This window comes from Acinonyx jubatus, chromosome D4, assembly GCF_027475565.1.
Source record: "Acinonyx jubatus isolate Ajub_Pintada_27869175 chromosome D4, VMU_Ajub_asm_v1.0, whole genome shotgun sequence".
NCBI lineage: Eukaryota > Metazoa > Chordata > Mammalia > Carnivora > Felidae > Acinonyx > Acinonyx jubatus.
Window position 1 is genome coordinate 31,339,643 of NC_069391.1, and position 18,992 is coordinate 31,358,634.

Genomic DNA, 18,992 nt, shown 5'->3' on the forward strand with positions numbered 1-18,992 from the left:
AAAAATAGAAGCAAATGGAAAAATACAAAATAGTACCTTTTGACCTCTACTCCTCCCTACTAGAACATTTCTTAACTCTTTCAACAATTTGATTTCACATTTATAACTCTAGAGAAACTCTTTGGTCCAAGATTACCAATGACTCCCTTGTCTTCAAATTCAATACTCATCCTCTCGAATGTTTATGCAGCTTCTCCCTTTTGGCTTCTGTGCCACTGTAGTTTTCTTGGTTTTCTCTGGATCTGGATAACTGTGCCATCTAATGGAACTTTCTACAACTCTCAGATATGTTCCAAAACGATAGCCACTGGCCACATGTGGCTGTTTAAATTTAAATGAATTAAAATGAAATGAAATTAAAGGTTTTGTTTCTCAATGCTAGCCCTATTTCAAGTGTGCAATAGTCTACACATGCAGCTCTATAATCTCTTACTCGTTCTCATGACTTCAGTTATCTATCACCTGTCTCAAAGGACTGACTTGCAAATTTATGCTAAACAAGTCACATGGACTTATTTAGTCCCACAAGAAACTCAAACTCCAAAATTAATCACCTCCACCATCAACTCCTCCCTTACCTTAAACACCTTGCCTCTCCCAACATCCTTAGTTGTGTAAATAGAATCTATCATCCAAGTCATCTCAGCTCTATCCCTCTGATCTAAGCAGAAGTCTATCCCCTTTGAGTCAACCTAACTGATCTCCCTGCCTCTAGTCCAATATATATAATAATAAGCACAATGTACCTACCACATACCATTCATTCAACTGGTTAACTCTGCAGCCTTGTCTATTTCAAATATATTAATAATTCTACAAATAAAGTTTAAATGTCTTAGGATAATACAGCATTTAAGACACTACATAGTCTGGCCCCAACCTTTCTAGTCTCTTCTTCCATTTTCTACCTCTTAAGCCCCCTACTCTCCAGCCAAAAAAGGACTCCTTACCACTGTCCATTACATTCTATCATAACGTTTGCATCCACACCTCTGCTCATGCTCTTGCATTCTCCTTAAATATCTTTTTGATCTCTGTTAAAATCCTAACCATCCTTCAAGGTTCAGCCCTAATTTCACCTCTTCCATTAAGCTTCTCAGATCTTCACTATACTCCACCAAATAGCAATCTTTTCTTTTCTGAATGTCCATTGCACTTTTCAACCACACTACATGTATAACAATAGCCAATTTCTACTTTGTTAGAAGTAGGTTATATTCATTTCTTATTATGAAGAAACTCTTTAAAGAAGGAGGTCATGTGTTAGTTATCTTTCTATCCACCAACAATGTCTGATAAAACAACCAGTATAGAATAGGCACATAATAACTTATATCTACTGATTATGGTAATTTCATTTGAGTTATAGACCAGTTCTTATGTGTAAAGAATTTTCAGTATCTCAAAAGTGGCCTAGGCACTAAATTATCCCTGTAGTTTTATCAAAGGCAGGCAAGTATTTGGGGCATACATAATTCCCCAAATTACCTTAAGTATGAGCCTCTAGCTGCTGAAAAATAGCCTTCCTATTCAGGTCATGTACTAACAGTATAAAGAAATAAAACTGGGGCTGATCTATTATGTCTCCTATGGGAATACAGGAGATTTTCTATTTTAAATACAGCACTTGTATCAACATAGCAAACTAGTATTTCAGGAGCTCATGGAATATAAATGATTCAGGTATGATATGATTCTATTGAGGGAATAACAAATTCAGGGATAATAACAGCTATCATTTATTGAGCACTTATGAGTATGTCAGATACTATTCTCAGCACTTGACATATATTATTTAATTTTTATAAAGCTATGAGATAGGTACGATTACTATTCTCATTTTACATATTTTTTGGAAATTAGGCATAAAAGGTAGATCACACATCTAAAAACAATTGTTCATTAGTATAACCTAATAAATGGATAGAAGAAGCATGTGTGAAAGAGCACTTAGTGCCAAACTAGGAGTCCCAAGATCTAGACCTATTTCAGTTCACTAGACAGAACCTCATAGAGTCTCAACATTCCCCTTGATCCTTAGCAGCCCTCAGAGTAGTTGAAGAATCAAATTAAATCAAAGAGCACTGGACTTAAGGTCAAGGAATCCAGTCTCTGCAGCTCTGACCTTTACTATATCTAAGACTCTGTACAAACAAATCCTACAGTTTCTTTGAGCTGCATCCATTCTCTGCAAGTACAAAGCACCTACATATGTGCCAAACATTTTGCCAGGAATTAGGAATACAAAAGTGAACATGATAGATACAGTCTTCTGTCCCTACAAAACTCAGAGCCTACAAGGGGATACAGATGAATAAAAGAGACAACTATAATTAAAGTTGGTTAAGTGATCAAGTAGGAGAGTATAATAGAGACGCACCTAATCTAGACTTATGGGTCAAGGAGTATTTCCTAAGAGGAAATGACTTCTAAGCTAAGACTGAAAGGATGAATATTAATTAGAGAAAAGTTCCAGGCAGAGGGAACAAGACCTGTACACAGAGGGCAAGCATTAATAGTAGATTCTAGAGAAGTAAAGAGGATTTAAAAAGCAAATATGAGGGAATCTGTGTAATTTGTTACAACTACATGTGAATCTGCAATTATCTCAATTAAAATTTCAATTGCAAAAACACAGCATATGTGAGAGTACTCTGCAAATTGAGAATAAGTGCCTTAGCCATTTCAGTTCATATTATTACTAATAATATATTCTACAACATACTGCTACAGAGAGCAAAGTTGGAAGGGTCATTATAATGGAAATAGAACTACTACAGACAGATACTGACCATATTTAAATAGTTGTCCAAAATTTGGAAAATCATGATTCAATACCTTTCACATCCGGTCGATACTGTAGTCCATCATCTTTTTTTCCCAACAAACTAGTGTCATCTGTGTCTATAAAAGAAAAGTTTTCAAATTAAGACACATATGATATTTAACTCATACCATGAAACTTCCAAATATTCCAAATGCTCCAGGTCCTTCCCAACTTCATCCACTTATCCTGCTTCATTTCCCTCCAATCTCTTGACTATTGTGCCATTTCTATCTTAGGCTTCAAGACATCCCAAATATATACACGCTCTGCTCTGCATGATGAACAGCCTAATTTCATCTAGACTTCGGCTCAAATGTCCTCTACTGAAAAAGTCTTTCCTGTGCAAACTAAAATAACAGATACCCTGACGTGAAAAGATTAACCCTGTCTCCAAGGGACAATGGTCTCAAGTTTTACCTTCTCCTACCACTGTTTCCCTAGAAACATATCAGATTAAGATAAATGTGGAATCTCAGTTATGTTATCAGACAAAATTTATGATAGAAATGACCTCAGACTGGCGAATTGTATTTGGACTGGGAAGACTATAAATGAACCACAAATGCCTGTTGGAAACACAAGCTTCAGCTTCCCAGTACATAGTGAGGGAGGAAAGGGAAGGTATCATTAGGGATGAATGGAAATATTATCAAGAGGACCAAGATAAAAATTAAGGACCAACTACTCCAAAGGATTCTAAATCTGCATGAACTTCAATTATCAAAATTCTCAAGTTTGACCAATTTAAAGTTTGAAATTCTGGTAGTATCATTCAATCATGAGCCAGTTCCTCATAAAATATATTATTTCTCTAAGCTACTGTTTCAACTTAGGCTCTAAACACCATTCTAGGAAAGAAAAACAAACCCGGGCACCTGGGTGGCTCAGTCGGTTAAGTGTCTGACTTGGGCTCAGGTCATGATCTCACAGTTTGTGAGTTGGAGCTCTGTGTCAGGCTGACAGCTCAGAATCTGGATCCTGCTTTGGATTCTATGTCTCCCTCTCTCTCTCTCTCTCTCTCTCTGCCCCTCCCTGCCCGCGCTCTGTCTCCCTCTCTCTCTCAAAAAATAAACAAACATTAAAAAAATAAAAATTAAAAAAACAAACAGAAAAACAAACCATAATACTTCTTTAAGATCAAGGGACCTAAGAAGGGCCTCTACCAGCAAATGGTTTGCTCTCCTGCCCATTAAAAAAAATTTTTTTTAATGTTTGTTTATTTTTGAGAGAGAGAAAGAGAGAGAGAGAGAGAATGGGAGAGGGACAGAGAGAGAGGGAGACACAGAATCTGAAGCAGGCTCCAGGCTCTGAGCTGTGAGCGCAGAGCCTGACGCGGGGCTCGAACCTACGAACCATGAAATCATGACCTGAGCTTAAGTCAGACACTTAACTGACTGAGCCACCCAGGGGCCACTCTCCTGCCCATTTTTGACCCCCAACTGGAAATCCTCTTATGAGCCCCTTGGGCATTCTCTGGTAGCTTAGACCAGAGGTATTGCAATCCCTGGTGCAGTATTCCACAAACAATTTGTTACCAACATAAAGTACCAAACTTTGCCTTACCACTTTTTTCTCTTAGCTTAGATAAAAAACATATCCCTTTAATAAATCCAAAACAGGTAGGAGGGATGGACTTCTTAAGCCGGACTACTAGGACCACAATCCTAGTCCATGACAATGTGCCTGGCTCTTGTATGTTACTAGGAATGATACATTATCCTCACCCATATGTGTATTACTAGGGAAAGAAGATTGAGAACCTCTGCCTTTAGTGACTGGATATTTCTAGTTGTAATAGAAAACAAAAATAAATTCTTAGCTGGTATCATGGCTTCCAAACTATGACATAAAGCAAAAAGAGAAAAAAGAATTTTAAACTGAAGGTGATAATTTTTCCTTATATTCTGTAACTTCACACCAAAATCTCTTAACAGTATATAATATGTAGGGGCAAAAACTGCAGAGAGAATGTGAAAACATAGTATGTGAAATGTGAATGTGAACATAGAATGTGAAAACTTTTCTGCTGTAGAAAAAAAGATGAAGAAATACATGGCAATGCTTATAGTTTTATTATAATTGAAATAAGTTGACTAATTCTTAAACAGCTATATTTATTACTATAAATTCGAGACAACCTTTAAGAACTGTAAATGTATCTATAAGTCCATGTAAGGGATAGCTTAGTAACTATATGAACAACAAAAAAGCATGGTTTGAATTTTAAGAAGATGAAAATAAATGGAAAAAATTATAAATTAGTAACAGAACAAAGAAATTCTAAAACATAAAGTAATTAAAAAAATAAATAAAGCAAAGATTTCTCATTTTACGAGTATGGAACACTACCAAAATGACAAATAAGAATTCAGACACACAATATAATAAAGACAGGTCTCTGGGTGAGTAGAATAGCTGTTACCTGTGCAATGACCAAGATGCCTTATATCAATTTGTTCTTGCTTTATACAAGATGCTTCTCGAACAAAACAAGGATTGTTGTAGGAACTCCCATCAGAAGCACACACAGGATTAAAACTGTATCCACTGCAATCTATATTACATACACACCTGTTGGAAAAGATATAAATTACCTATATTTTAATACAACAAAATTTCACAATGCTGCATTTCATTTTCTTTTCTGCTTTCTGTTAACAGAAGTCAATATATTATTCTAAGTGATAAAAGTTTAACAACTGTAAAACAAAAGTTTAACAATAACAAGCTAACAATTTCTTCTTTTTAATGTTTTTATTTATTTTTGAGAGAGTAAGAGACAGAGCATGAGTGGGGGAGAGGCAGAGACAGACAGACAGACAGACAGACAGACACAGAATCTGAAGCAGGCTCCAGGTTCTGAGATGCCAGCACAGAGACTGACATGGGGTTTAAACTGGTAAACCGTGAGATCATGACCTGGGCCAAAGTCAGACACTTAACCAACTGAGCCACCCAGGTACCCCTAACAATTTCTTTCAAGTGAGAGTTTAGGGATAATTTCATCTAGATATTGTTAATCCGGTGGTTTCCCTGAAATTTTCATATCTAGATATAATAATCAAAAGATGTCAAATGTCAACACTAATTAAAAAGCAACATGGTGTAGTGGAAAGAACACAGAATTATGAATCAAAAGTCATGAATCTAAATCCTAGCCCAACTAATTACCAAATTTTTGTCCAGATTCTTCCCCTAAGTTTTAGTTTACTTACCTGCAAAATAGAGGTTATAATAATATACCTATCTCGCCAAATAACTGGAAAGATTAAAAAACATAATTGATATAAAACATGTAATTTGAAAGCCCTCAAAAGTGTTACTAGCTGCATATCTACCTATACCACTGAGTGTCCACTCAATACTAAGATTGCATAAGGAAGTCTAAGACATGGCCACTCCTCTCAAGAACAATAAAATTTAACTGGGAATATAAAAGTAAAAAAAAAACAGAGATTTCTCCTTCTAGCATCGCTGTAGTCTTAGAAGCTAAACTAATATTCCTGATGGAAACAACAAAAAATATAGGAAAGGTATTTTAAAATATTCTCTCAAATGCATTCATAAGTTGACAAGAAATCAGGGAATATTCTGACAAAAGTTAAATGAAGACAGGAAGAGAGAAAGGTCAATTGAGTTTGCTAAAGCTGATTTTCACCTTGAAAGTGGTTGCCAAATTGTGTAAACTCAATTATCAACTTTTGTGGCTTTGCAGGCCTCTGGGAACAAAAGACAAAGAATACTGACCTACCTAAATGGGAAGCCTGAAGACCCTAGATAAGTGGGTATGTCAAAAAGTAACAACTCTCAGCATGAGGGTAAACTAGAAATGAGTTGTCATGTTCCACAGGGACTATTTAAAGGGGGGGGAAATGCTGTCCTGAGCCATGGCATTGAAAAGAGGGAAGAAAAACATCTCCCCTGAGAATTAAAAACCATAAGCCAGCCCTCACATGGGTAATTACAACTTAAAATACTACTTGGGTGTTTTGAAAAACCTCAAACCCAGAGTTTATTTTAAGAGCCAAGGACTAGAAGGGGCCCTAGGCAACTGACAGAAGCAAATGCAATCTTCTCTGGAGAAACCCAACTTTATTATCTTCAGCCTCACACATTTTCCAAGATACAGTTGTGAGAAAAATAAGTAGATCACACACACTCACTCAGTCATATATCTACAAGAAATAAGGAAATAAAACACCATGAGTGGAACAAGCTGATCTGAAAATGAACCAAGCAGGGCATCTTGCTGGCTCAACCAGTGGAACATGAGACTCTTGATCCTGGCATCCTAAAGTTGAGCCCCACAACAGAGTAGAGCTCACTTTAAAAAAAAAGGAGGAGAGGGGTGCCTGGGTGGCTCAGTTAGTCAAGCTCTGACTTCAGCTCAGGTCATGATCTCACAGTTTGTGGGTGTGAGCCCTGTGTTGGGCTCTGTGCTGACAGCTTGGAGCCCGGAGCCGGCTTCAGATTCTGTGTCTCCCTCTCTCTTCCCCTGCCCCACTCACACTATTTCTTTTTCAAAAATAAATAAACATTTAAAAAAAAAAATGAGGGGAGCGGAGAGGAAGAGGGAAAGGAGAGGAAATGAACCAAATTGCATTTTTAATAGATAAAAAATGTATGATTAGAAATAAAAAACTATTTAGATTTGACAGAAGATTAGATAAACTAAACGTGAGTTAGGGAAGCAGAAGACAGGTTAAAGGAAATTACCCAGACCACAGCAAAGAGAGATGGAACATGAAAAAAAGATTAAGAGACACGGAAGACTGGGGCGCATGGGTGGCTCAGTCAGTTAAGCGTCTGACCTCAGTTCGTGTCACAATCTCACAGTTTCATGAGTTTGAGCCCCGTATCAGGCTCTCCGTTGACAGTGCAGATACTGCTTCAGATCCTCTCTCCCTCTCTGCCTCTCTCACACTCATTCACCCTCTCTTAAAAATAAAAAACATGTTTAAAAATGGTAAAAGGCCTTCAAGAAAAAATAAAGAGAGAGATATGGAAGACAAGAGCAACAGAATCTAGAAAAAATCTGATTGGACCTCAAAAAGGAGTAAAAGGAATGAGGCAAGGGCAATATTCTCAGCAATTTCTTGTCAAACTTTTCTAAAACTAAAAAAGATACTCATCTAAATGCCCAAGAAGACTAATATATTCCAAACAGGATTATTAAAAAGGAATGTAGACATGGAGATGTCACAGTGGAATTTTATAAAAACATCAAAAAAAAGAGTATTTTAAAAGCAGCCAGAAAGAAGACAGAGGCAAAAATAAGGGGGACAAGTGTTTTCAAAAGCAATACTGAAGCCAAATTGTTTATTTATAGCAAAAGACAGTGAAATAATACCTGCAATGTGCTGAAATTAAAAGAAATGTATATGAAGAGAAATAACTTTCATGAATGAAAGTAAAATAAAAGAAATTTGGAAGAAGTTAAAACTTAAAGAGTTTGTTACCCGCTGGCTGTCAGTAAAGGTAATCATAAAGGCAGTTGAAAACCGATCTTATAAAGAAAATCTGAAATGCAAATGAAGAACAAGAGTGTAAATCTGTACATTATGTTACCAAAGCTAGCCTTGCAAGGACCTGACAATTTCACTAGTAGGTAAGGCCTTTGGTAGGTAAGCTCCTTGCGCATCAGGAGACATAAGAAAGAATGTTCACAGCAGCATTATTCATGAGAACAAAAGACTGGAAACAATCCAAATGTCCATCAACAGTAAAATGGACTGTAAAAGGATGTGGTATAGTCAAAAAATTAAATTCAATAGGGGCGCCTGGGTGGCTCAGTCAGTTACGCGTCTGACTTCAGCTCAGGTCATGATCTCACAATTCGTGAATTCAAGCCCCGCGTTGGGCTCTGTGCTGCTGGCTCAGAGCCTGGAGCCTGCTTCGGATTCTGTGTCTCCCTCTCTCTCTCTCTCTCTCTCTCTCTCTGCTCCTCCCCCGCTCGCACACACACACTCTCTCTCCCTCAAAAATAAACATTAAAAAAAAATTTTTTTTAATTAAATTCAATAAACACTGAAATTGAATGAACTATGGCTATGTGCATTAACATGAATGAATCCCAAAAACATAACTGCTGAGCAAAAGAAGGTACATATAGTGATGATTCCATTTATACAAAACTAAGTATCAATCAAAAGCCAAATCATATATTAAGTGATTTACCATCTGTGGTGAAGCTATTTTAAAAACCAAAGAAATGATTTCCACAAAATGCAGTATACCAGATGTATTCAGGGAGGAACATGGGAGGGCAGCTCTGAGGTTTTGGTAATATTCTATTCCTGGCTTGGGAGGTAGGATTCACAAAATTTTGTTTCATTTTTATGCACTAAACCAAGTATGTAAGTTTTCATGCACTTTTAAATATATACGCTATTTCACAATTTAAAAATCAAGGCACCAGAAAAAAAATTAAGAATTCCTATTTACTAAAATCAAAAATGGCTTTTACATTTTAGGGGGGGGAGAGGGGGCAAAAAGAACGGGACAGAGAGCATATCTGGTCTGCAAAGTGTAAAATATTTATCAGCTGGCCCTTTACAGAACATCCTTGCGGACCTCAGGTTGACAGGATACGAGTGGGCAAAAGTAGAATGGCAATAAAAGAGAAAGGTGGGCTGATGAAAGATTAAAGTACTGTTCCAGGAATCAGAAACAGCTCAACAACAAAGGCAAGATACCACACCAATCCAGTGAGGAGAAACAAGCGATGGAGCAGTGGGCACTGAGCACAACTGTGACTAAGTGTAGGAGAAAGTCAGCGCTCCTCGGTGGGATGGCACCACTGCTTGTCAGACTGCAAACTGTGAGAACACACCAGGCTGCTCTTCTCAATGGCACAGGCAGAAAGAAAATCAAATTACCATGTCAAGGAAAGTCCAGGGAAACAATGAGCAGAGGAGGAAAATATTAGACTCCAAAGGCTGCTGATACTACTGATTACAGTAATTACAGCTGTTTGCACACGGCAACCATAGCAGAGGGCAGGATGCCCAAAGCTTAGGAGTGTGCACTAACGGGGAAAGAAATCACTTCAGTAAATATGCCAAATTCAAGACATCTAACAACCATTTACTCTGTACCTACTGTGCAGGAATACTCACATTTGCCTTATTAATCCCGACAACAAATAATTATGAAAAGGGAAGATGAATATGAACAAAGTTAAAAAGCCCAAGATCAGTAATAAGCGGCTGGGACGGTGTTCTCTCTACTCATAGCTGTTATGTAAAATAGATATCTCAGTATGGAAAGTAACAAATGAAAGGAGGTAAGTATTTTCCACATGATTTTCATGATTTATCATGAAAAATCTTACACTAAACTGGCCTTGCTTTTCCCTCAAACACACCAGCGACACTGTTGCCTCAGGGCTTTCCCTCTCCCTGAACACTTTTCCCTCAGACACCCACCAGGTTCAATCCATCACTTCCTTCAAGTTTTTTCTCAAGTCTTAAAAAAATGGCCAAAAATTAAATCACTAAGCATCCATTTAAGAAGCCAGGGAAAAAAAACAATGAAATAAATCCAATGAAAACAAAAAAGAAGGGAAAAACAGATGATATGGATACAGATACATGGAGATAGAGATATGGATATACAAATATATCTCAGCAGAAATAGAAGACATGGTTACAACAGAAAAGATCAATAAAGCCAAAGCTGATCCTTTGAAAAAACTTTCAAATCAACAAAGGAGGATTAATCCAGAAAGAAAGAAAAAGAACAAGACAAAAACATATCAGCAGCGAAAAAGACTAGACTCAATGGGGATTATGGTTTAATCAATAATGAAAAGTTATTATAAAGCACTTTAAGATAGCAAGTTTGAAAACATGTGAAATGAGTAACTTTTTAAAAATATTAACTATTGAATTTAACCAAAAAAGAAACAGAAGCTAAATGGTATTATAATCATTAAATAAATTAAATCATCTGTTTGAAAAAATGTGTCCTTCAAAGACAGCTTCAGAGCCAGGTGTCTTTTAAAAAGAAAATTCATGAACACATTCACTCCAATCATTCAATAAATAGGTCATTCTATTCTTGCACAAAGTTGTCCAGAGAATAGAAGGAACACTCCCTAACTCACCAAGGCCATATAAACTTTAAAAAATACACAAAAGTTAACAGAATAGCACTCACTGAGTAAAAATGAATAAAAGAAAATCTATCCTTACAGCAGACAGAATACCAACCAATAACACACAGGCACAAAAAGATACTGCAATCATAAAACAACAATAGGATGCAATGAAAAAGGAGCACCATGACAATAAAGGTAAGCTCTTAGAAATCAAAATTACAGCAAACAGAAACAAAAAAACTCAAAAGAGGACCGAAAGATAAAGCTGAAGAAACCTCTCAGAAGGTACAGCAAAAATTTTAAAACATAGAAAATGGGAGAAAAGAAAATTAAAGGACTAGTCCAGGCTGCCCAACAACCAAATAACAGAAATACTAGAGAGAAAAGAGAGGAAAGGAAATCATCAGAGAACTAATTGAAGAAAATTTCTCAAGTCAGAAATAAGTAACTTTTGGGGTGCCTGAGTGGCTCAATCAGTTAAGCATCCAACTTCAACTCAGATCATGGTCTCATGGTTCGTGAGTTCAAGCCCCACATTGGGCTCTGTGCTGGTGGTGTGGAGCCTGCTCGAGATTCTCTCTCTCTCCCTCTCCCCTGCTCGCTCTCGAACTCAAAATAAATAAATAAACTTAAAAAGAAAAAAAAAAGGAAGTAACTTTCTAAGAAGGGGTGCAACATTACGAAATTTCACTACGCTGGGGACCAAAAGATCCTACATGCTTCAATACAGAGAAAAAAAATCATACGCAAAGGTTCTAGAATCAGAATGGCTTCAGGCTTCAACAGCAATACTGAAAGCTAGAAGACAGTAGAGCAATGCTTTCTCAAGTCTGAGGGAAAATTATTTCCCACCTAGAATTATGTACTTGACAAGTTATAAGTCAGGTATTAGGCGTAGGATAAAACACTTTCAAACATTAGGTCTAAAAAGTTTTTTGGGTTTTTTTTTTTTTTTAACATCTTGTACCCTTTTTCAAGAAGGTACTGAAAAATATGCTAAAATGGGAGACTAAAACCAAGAAATTAAAGGCAAAAAAATGCAAGAAACAGACTATCCTATATAGGAGAGAGGTAAATGAATTTCTAGGATACTCATGGTATAACGCCCTGTTCCTGACACCGAGCTCCTAAAAACCCTCAAAACTGTCTAAGGAGAGTCTAAGGAAATGCTAAGGAAATGCATCATTGGGTGAGGGGAGAGAGGGGCCACTTAGACACCAGAAAAACCAACCATGGTAATTAGAGAATCAGAACTTCCATTTCCCCACCCCACCAACCCACCTGACCTCTGGGAAGGGGAGAAGGAGAGAAGGGTTGGAGATGGAGTTTATCACCAATGCCAATAATTTAACCAATAATGAAACCTCAGTAGAAAACTTCAAACAGAAACATTCTAGGTTGGTGAACACATTCACGTGCTGGGAAGGTGGTATACCTGACACCATGGAAAGAAAACAGAAACTCCAGTGCTCAAGACCCTTCCAGACCTCATCCTATGTACTTCTTCATCTGCCTGCCTATTTACATCCTTTATAATAAACAGTAAGCACAGCACTTTCCTAAATTCTGTGAGCCATATTAGCAAATTACCAAACCTGAGGGAAGGTTGCAGGAGATCTTCAAATTAGTAGTATGCTCGGCCAAAATGCAGGGAACCTCACTTGCAGGTGGTGTCTTGTGGGTTTGTGCCTTCAATCTGTGGACTCTATGCAAACTCCAAGTAGAGTGTCAGAACTGAATTAAATCGTAAGATACCTGGTTGGTGTAGGAAACTGAAGAATTGGTTGTTGTTGAAAAAGATACAACACTAAAGGAAGATCCCAGGGTGATAGCTATATACAAGATGTACAGGGCAACCAGTCCACATTCAAAGTTTCACTCTGTAGACAGTTCTGTTGATGGCTGCAATTATTAAGAGGCCCAGTGCCACTGTGCCCTTTTTAGCCAGGGGACAGAATGCCCAGGTAAGCCTGATCCAGATTCTGGTTCATACTTGGCTTGTCTTAACTGTATGGTGGTGAATTTCCCACTCTCCCCTCCAATGTCCTACTGCCTGACTCAAATGAGCATACTCCTTTAATTGACTCCTGAGAGCTGGAGGTCAGCTATGGCAGGAGGAGAAGTAGATAACACAGGGCAGGCCCTTCCCTGACCACATTCTTGCCAGTCATCTGTCCTGGCAACACTAGAATCCTGCCAGATGTCTCAACTGTGGTGAGCCCTATGTTCCCCATGACTCACTCATGTTCTTGCCCACTGACGTCCCCAGAAGGGAATCTTGTAAACTCTCTGGGAAACTAAAAGCCAGACTCTGATTCAGAGACTGTTCAATGTATCTTCTTCTGGAAGGTTTCACGTATAGTGGCACTATTGCCCCTTCCATCCATGGCTGGATTAACGCTCCATATTGGTAATATGGCAATATTTTATTTTGTACCCTAGATGTTAGGTACACAGATGTAGTATTCCTTAAATTGCATGCATATGTTTTAAGCACTTCTGTATATAAATATTCATTTTACAATAAAAGTCTTAAATAAAGCATAGACCAGTATGTATAGTGTGCTGCCATTAGTTTTTTAAAAAAGGAAAGAAAGAGAATATGTGTATATATTTGCTTGTACATGCATAAAATAATCGCTGAGAGATTAAATAAACATCACAGTGACTGCCTCTAGTGAAGACAACTGAGTGGCTGGGGAACAGAGGTAGGAAAAAGACTTTTTACAGTAAAGTCTTTTAAAGCTTTTGCATTTCTAACACTGCAAATTTCAAAGGCATGAATGCATACATACATAAATAAATGAATTCAATGACTTCTATGATTTCTGCAAATCACAACTCTTAAGTCTTTAAAATAGGGATGATACCTCCTAATACTGGTGAAAGAACCAAATAAGCTTTTGTAAAAAAAATGCTTTGAAATCAAATACTATATACATCTGAAAGTAGTAGTATTTGTATTGAAAAAAATCTATCCTTTTCCTTCTTTCTCCTTACTTTACACAGAAAGTGTTATTCCTTCTTGATATGGTAAGTTTATTTAGCAGTTAAGAAAACACTGGCTTTAAACTAATTCATGTGAAGTTATTTATATTTAGATTTAACAAACACCTATGAAGCCTTCAACAAGTTTAATACCAGTCTTTTTCACATATATTAAATCCTTACAACAACCCCATGTGCAGCTCTAAGTGAATAATAAAGATCTAATGTGAACAGCCATGAGTTCAACAAAGACCTATAAAGGGACCCTACAACCCAACCTTATGGCAAGTTCATCCAGTATAGAAATCCGCAAGACAAAGTCCCTGCTGTTAGGGAGTCCACATTCTGCTAGTGATCCCAAGAGAAGAGGTTATTTCTCAAGAACAAGGAGTAACAGGGAATAAAGTCACCTAACTCATAGGGACTATGGAAGACAGCAAGGGAGGCTTCCAGAAGAGGTGTTATCCTGTGATCTGAGTTAAATTTCATTCAAGTCAAGAAGGAAGAGTAGGTATTAAACAAGTACATAAATAGGGATGTGAGTCCAGAAGAGGGAATAACAGACAAACTATCAAAGAGTAACAGAGCATTCAAAAAACTGCCAAAGGTCATGGAGATACGGTGTTCTGCACTTTAATTTTTTTTTTATTTGATGGCAGGGAGCACACAAATGGAAGAGAGGGGCAGAGAGAGAGAGAGAGAGAGAGAAAGAGCTCCACACTTAGTGCAGAGCCCAACGCAGGGTCAATCCCAGGACCTGAGCCGAGATCAAGAGTCAGATGCTCAACAAACTGAACCACACGGGCGCCCCTGTTCTGCATTTTAAAAACAAACCTCTCATAGGAAAGCTTTACTGGCAGCTGTGTAGCACGACAGGAAGATACTTCTGGACAAAGGAGCCTGTCATTGCTTATATCCAATTTGTACTTTGTACAAAATTATGTTTAATAGTGTTGTTTCCTGTTATCAGAAGAAAAAGAACAGCATACAATTATTTTTCCATTATAATCTAAGGGATCATCATAGGAATGTATTAAACCTAAATAGTTTTAAGTCTATATTCTATGTATCCAGAGTAAGGCAATGTTAAATGACAAAAAATATTGTCTGATTAGAGGAAATAAGAGTAGAAGATAATGGTAGGAAAGGTACTTCTTTGGTTCTTTGCTAAGAAGTATATGTGGCCTCCAGAAAGGAGAACATGACAGAGGACACACATATATAAACATCGTTCTCTTTGCTTAAACAAGAAAAAAGATTTCATCATACCTTCTAAGGGGGAGACTCATCAGATTGTGACACTGACCAGCTGTGTCAAACAGAAAATGGTCCCACAAATGACAAAGATGTCCAGCAGGTAGATTAACTTTATCAATGTTGTCTGTCATACTGCATACCTACAATGATTCTCTGAGCAACTCTAAGATCTCCTATCATTCAAGGAAAGAGCATCTCCAAAGAGACTGACATCAAAGAGGCAGAACAGGAGCTATTTCCATAAAGTGCACCATACACAAAGTTCAAAAGAAATAATTAGAGGACTTTTATAACTTACCTGTATTGACATTATGCCTGATGACTCTACAGATTCCACAAACCATTTGTGGGCCAAGATTTAGGTCAGGAATATAAAAGGTACTGATGTAAAGGAGTTCTAGGATTATTCAGCCCCAATGTCCAGACAAACAGCTGATGGCTATCTTGCAACAATAACTTCAGCTTTGGTCAGATTAGAAATACCATTTAGAAAAAGAGGGGGTGTGGTTGCTAAGATCCCTATGGTTTAAGAAATATAACGTGCTGTAAAGCAGGTGCCGTTTCTGAGTTTTAAGACTAAGCAGAAGGGGTGCCTGGCTGGCTTAGAGGAGTATGCAACTCTTGATCTCGGGGGTTGTGAGTTTGAGCCCCACGTTGGGTGTAGAGACTACCTAAACACATAAATAAATAAACTTAAAAAAAATTTTTAAAAAGACTAAGCACAAGGTCTATCCACTGTACTTCACAATGGTCACAATGAAATACTGAAATCTATCTCACCTAGGTGGAAGTTAAATTTCTTAGAACCTCACTACCTAGCTCTCGGTATAAATTAAAAGGTAAGCATCAATGAAAATAGCCATCACTAACCCATGCAAACACCAGAGTGTCATTGGAGAGGCATACTATACATCAGGAAGAAAAGGGGGAAAAACCTTTCAAAAGCTAAAAATAATTTAAATTATAAATAAATTAGCCACTGAGCAGACAAGAGAGAAAACATATGTAATAAATAAAGTTCACACACTTCACTCAGGAGAACCTATTTACCGGGCACCTGGGTGGCTCAATCAGTTAAGTGTCCAACTCTTGGCTTCAGCTCAAGTCATGATCTCAAGGTGCGCGGGTTCCAGGCCTGCATCAGGCTCTGTGCTAACAACACAGAGCCTGCTTGGGATTCATTCTCTCTCTCTCCCTCTCTCTCTCTCTCTCTCTCTCTCAAAATAAATAAACCTTAAAAAACAAAAAGAACCTAATTACTCTGGTTTATGTTTAGAATTTATTCTAAATTATTTATTCTATAATTGTATTATCTCCTATTCCAGAAAGAAGAGAAGCAAATTTAAAAGCTGGGGTTATCTACATCCAGGCTCATTGTCAAGGCACACTGACAAAACCCAGAAGCAGCAGCTAAGAGCCTGAGAGAAATAAAACTTATTTTTAAAGAATCTAAAACACAAGACAGAATGGAGCTTTCAGCTTAGGGATAAAACCACCACCACTGAGAACATCATGGTATTACACATGTGTATGCCCAACACAATGGATAAATCCATTATTATTAGACCTGTGTTCTAGTTCTGCTGCTTAACTGCAAGCCATTCAGCCTCTTCTGAGCTCAGCTTCACCTGTAAAATCAGGATAATACTTCCTTGCTACCAGACAAAACTGCCATAAAGAGCTAAAAAAAATAGTTCATGTAACATTATCTGAAAAACATAACACACTATACGATATGTAACATACTATACAATATGTAACATGAACATAATATATTTAAATAAATACCCATTTAAATGGCTAAATAAAAAATTAGTAGTTTTCTTAATAGCAAAAAAATAAATTACATGATAGTGCTGATCCCCTCCCCCAAAACGCCAGGGTTTTTTAAAAACTATTAACAAGAGGGGCGCCTGGGTGGCTCAGTCGGTTGGGCGTCCAACTTCGGCTCAGGTCATGATCTCGTGGTCTGTGAGTTCAAGCCCCGCATCAGGCTCTGGGCTGACAGCTCAGAGCCTGGAGCCTGTTTCGGATTCTGTGTCTCCCTCTCTCTCTGACCCTCCCCTGCTCATGCTCTGTCTCTGTCTCAAAAATAAGTAAATGTTAAAAAACAAAAACAAAAACAAAACTATTAACAAGAAAGAGAGCTTTAAAGCAAGAGAAAGATTTTAGCTGCCCTTTCGAAACCAGATAGCTTATAAGCATTTCTTGTAACGAAATGACATTTCAAAATGAGAAAAGATAAAATATTTTTTAAATGAATACCCATACCTAAAAATATAACATAAAATACAATATCCATTACAGATATATTATAAAGGAATATTTTTCAAACTGTAGGTCATAATCACCAGTGGATATTGAAGCCAATTCCAGCATTTTTTAAGAAAATAGGACAAAGTATTTGAGTACCTTGCATTTAATAAAGGTAGGTATATATTTCATAGACTTTTGTTATACTTAATATGTATTATCATAATGTATACACATACACAGTGCTGGGTCACAGTGTATATCTATTTCTTATATGGAGTTGAGTTTAAAAAAAGTCTGAAAGTCACTAATACAAAACAGACAGATAGGTATGGGGCATTCTAGATGGCAGCTAAGGCATAAATAAGGAATGTAAAAGCAGCTAGTACTGAGAGTAACTAGGAGAAGACAAGGAAAGTAAAGAAATGTCATGTGGGACCAGACTGAAGAGGGCAGTGTTTTGTTTTGTTTTGTTTTGTTTTGTTTTGTTTTAAGTCATCAAGCAGCAGTCCTTGAAGTAGGGAGGGGAAGGGAAAAAAAAAAAAAAAGAGGTTAGAGTGTGAGAGATCCAAAGCATAAGAGACTCTTAAAAACTGAGAACAAACTGAAGGTTGATGGGGGGTGGGAGGGAGGGGAGGGTGGGTGATGGGTATTGAGGGGGGCACCTTTTGGGATGAACACTGGGTGTTGTATGGAAACCAATTTGACAATAAATTTCATATATTGGAAAAAAAAAAAAAAAAAGAAAAAGACAACAGCATTCCTTCTAGGAATAAAAAAGGCCAATACAGAAAAAACACTCTACTGGAACTTAGGAGAATCTGCCCCCTAAAACTCTCTGAATTTAATCCTTAATTTTCACAACTGTAAAATGAGAGGACTAGAATAGAAGATAAATTTTAAGATCCTAGGGGCACCTGGATGGCTCAGTCGGTTAAGTGTCTGACTCTGATTTCTGCTCAGCTCATGATTTCATGGTTCATGAGAATGAGCCCCAAGTCGGGCTCTTCACGAACAGCATGGAGTCTGCTTGGGATTCTCTCTCTCCCTCTCTCTCTCTCTCGGTCCCTCCCCTGCTCACACTCTCTCTATTTCTCTCAAAAATAAATAAATAAACTTAAAAAAAAATTTTAAGATCCTACTCAACATTCTCTGATTCTGGTAGAGTTTATAATAATTAAAACATGACATGAGTACTTGTTCTGTAAGTAAGACCTTTTGTATTTAATAACTACAATATTATCTTTTAATTTAAAAATTATATTACATCTTCCTAATCAAGGCTTGATGGCTACTACCACATCTGGGCATCTCTCAAATTTCCTTACTGAAAAGGTCTGGTTGGCTAGGCCAAAACTACCCTTAGGCAAACATGTCAGTATTCACCTGGAAGTAACCACGAAAAGACACAGAAGGTGCTCTGAAGGAGTTAAATAACCTCCGTATAACTTTCTTGATACCATGCCCATTTAAAAGTTTTTTAAAAAAAATTACAATAACCATTGAGATACATCTAAATTGTTAAGCTCAACTGCAATCAGTAAGAAGTATTTTATACACTCAAAG

The 18,992-nt window shown here is 37.3% G+C and overlaps 1 protein-coding gene across 2 annotated transcripts in view; it reads right to left on the minus strand.

Annotated features, from left to right (window-relative positions):
• The window catches only part of TMEFF1 (transmembrane protein with EGF like and two follistatin like domains 1), a 79,383-nt gene that overhangs the window by 23,096 nt on the left and 37,295 nt on the right, over positions 1-18,992 (minus strand). For both annotated transcript variants that reach the window (XM_027039550.2, XM_027039549.2), the window contains exons 6-7: positions 5,250-5,398; positions 2,839-2,904 (exon numbers count right to left, since the gene is read on the minus strand). In XM_027039550.2, coding sequence (XP_026895351.1) covers positions 2,839-2,904; positions 5,250-5,398 — 215 coding nt within the window. The remainder of the gene's footprint in view (positions 1-2,838; positions 2,905-5,249; positions 5,399-18,992) is intronic.